The sequence below is a fragment of the Theobroma umbraticum genome, unplaced genomic scaffold (genome assembly GCF_002168275.2).
Source record: "Theobroma umbraticum cultivar Fairchild unplaced genomic scaffold, ASM216827v3 scaffold_30.0, whole genome shotgun sequence".
NCBI classification, from domain to species: Eukaryota; Viridiplantae; Streptophyta; class Magnoliopsida; order Malvales; family Malvaceae; genus Theobroma; species Theobroma umbraticum.
The window spans coordinates 14,767,314-14,769,740 of record NW_018397254.1 but is presented as its reverse complement, the minus strand read 5'-3'; the positions used below and the strand labels follow the sequence as shown (position 1 = coordinate 14,769,740).

The 2,427-nt window shown below is 33.5% G+C and overlaps 1 protein-coding gene across 1 annotated transcript in view; it reads right to left on the bottom strand.

The window, feature by feature from the left end:
• LOC110409200 (DNA-directed RNA polymerase III subunit 2-like) overlaps nt 1-2,427 on the bottom strand; it is a 12,347-nt gene that overhangs the window by 2,734 nt on the left and 7,186 nt on the right. Inside the window, exons 7-8 of the mRNA XM_021418510.1 lie at nt 2,252-2,368; nt 2,063-2,143 (exon numbers count right to left, since the gene is read on the bottom strand). Of these exons, the coding sequence (XP_021274185.1) occupies nt 2,063-2,143; nt 2,252-2,368 (198 nt within the window). The remainder of the gene's footprint in view (nt 1-2,062; nt 2,144-2,251; nt 2,369-2,427) is intronic.

The following is a 2,427-nucleotide window of genomic DNA, read 5'->3' as shown; positions in this document are numbered from 1 at the left end:
AATTTGAGCAATAGTGGGATTAGCATGTCTCATCACTAGAGGATCACCTCCCATCTCCACAATCTCCCATAAATCAAAAGCCTTTAAATAAGCTTTCATCTTCACAGCCCATATAGCATAATTTTCTCCTGAAAAAACAAGAGGTGCTATGACACTAAACCCAGATGAAGCCATGACAGACAAATAACAAAAAAGGAAAAACTGAGATCTTTTGATGAACAACACTCCGCTGTTTCTAGCACCCTAGGTCTCTCAAGATCCTAAAGCTCTGATACCATGATGTTATTTCAACAAAATAAAGTGAAGAAAAATAAAAGAGAGTAAAGAGAATGCTTAAGAGCAGTAAGTAAAAGAAAACATAACTACTTCTTCATTAATATCTGCTTTCTACTGAAAGCTTAAGTACAGAAAACCATAAGATATAAAATTAAAAACTAACAACCACCCACTAAGTGAACTCAATAGATAACTGATCTATAATTCTAAGTGGTAGACCAACATGTACCAAGTAGAATAACCAACAATAACTGACTGTAACATAAAAAATAAGACTAAACTTAACTGAATCTTATGCACCAGATGTAGTATCTGCTGGCTGCTCAGATAAACACTATCAACAATTAAAGAGATGCATTCCAACTTCAACAGGCTCTAATTATTTCTAGTTATTTTAGGGTGTTTAGTTATTTCTATATTAATTAATCCTTTTTACTATTTACCAAGAACTAGGGTTTACTGACAAAACACTGAAATCAGTGCAAGTTCTCAATCCAATTCATGTTGACCAGTAGCTTAAAGTTTAGTGCATACTGTTATGCCTTTAGTGTACAAATGCAAATTACAGTTCCAAAGGCTCTCATGTCATCTACTTGCCTCTTGTTCTGCTGCCTCTCAGCAATTTTCAATACCAAGTCAGGGTAATGGTGAAGTCCCATCAAACTGTTGCAAAGCAGTATTGATCTTCATGGACACAAAGGTAGGATTGGGCCAATTTCACTCCATGGCTCAGATAAAAGGCAGGCACGTTTTAATCATATCTCAACCATGCTGCATGGAATATATTTGTCATTTCACTCGTATTACTTCTCGTTTCTCCATTTATTCGTTCATATTTGAAAAGCACAAAGTTTAAGAAAAGTGTATTTACTTTGATGGTTTTACATGTTTGTGCCCAACAATAATAACGATTGCCTGTTGCAATGGTAATTTATTGTTTACTAAAGAATATAATAGAAATTTTATGTAAAATTTTATATTATATAAGATAGTTCCACTAATAAATCGAGACATCTATAAAAGGAAAGATCAAGTAATATTTTGATATATTGTTAGAGTTTATCATTTAATTTACTGTAAAACAGTAAAAAGGCTCCTCAATCTCTATCTTATTGAGGTTCCAATTTGGAAGGACGAACAGGGAATGTTGAAGTAGTTCCCAGGAAAGCAAAAGGGTGCCTATTAGTGATAAGTAGTTAGTTAATAAGTATTCGTTACTGCATGGATACAGCTATACGATAAAACGGGCTTTCACTACCTAAGACCACTTGAGCCCTTCCGATAGAGGACTTCTTTGCGATATTATATTACTTTCCAAAGTCAAATTAATGACGTCTGATTCTTATTATGATGAAACTATTTTGCAACAATCTATCACTTGCATATTAGACAAGAAAAATGGTTACAATTTTCGAAACTAAAGATACATGAGAACCATAAGACATTCCCAAAATAGAATTACTTTTTTATCAGAAATATAAGTTCAGGAAAACTCCCTGGCAATTAGGTCGATCATGAGATTTGATTTTTCTATCATCATCATCAGGTTAACCCTATCGAGAACATTTCTTGGCATCAGGCATCAATTGTCCTTCAATCATCCTCATACAACAAAATCAGATTCCTTAAAGGAGATGTCAAGTTCGCAAGAACAATCAATGTTTATGATTTTAGACAGGATAATTACTCATGTAAAGTTGTATAAAAATATTGAAAAATAGTACGACATCTGAGACATGAAGAACCACAGTGAAAAAAATGATAGCCAAGGGAAAAAGGATTTTACTTGCTTCTCATTTATAAAGACACTTACAAACTCACCAACTTTGCCAGCTCTACGCAGCTTTCTAATATCATCAGCAAAATGCTACAAAAGAAGAAGGATTATTGAGAAAGTGAAAATAGAGTTACCATAAATACGTTTCTTATATTAAAGTATTAATATCAGCAGAATCCAACAGAACATTGTCAACACCTGTGGTCTTCTATGCTTGCCAAGAATCAGCCCATTTAATATAATTAGAAATGAACTTTGAGCGTGAAGGTCATCTCCTGATAGTAATTCCAAGTCCTCAACTCCCAAACTATAGCACTACTACAGCAGAAATTGCATGCCCAAAAATAATAAAGATGAACATAAATATATCGATG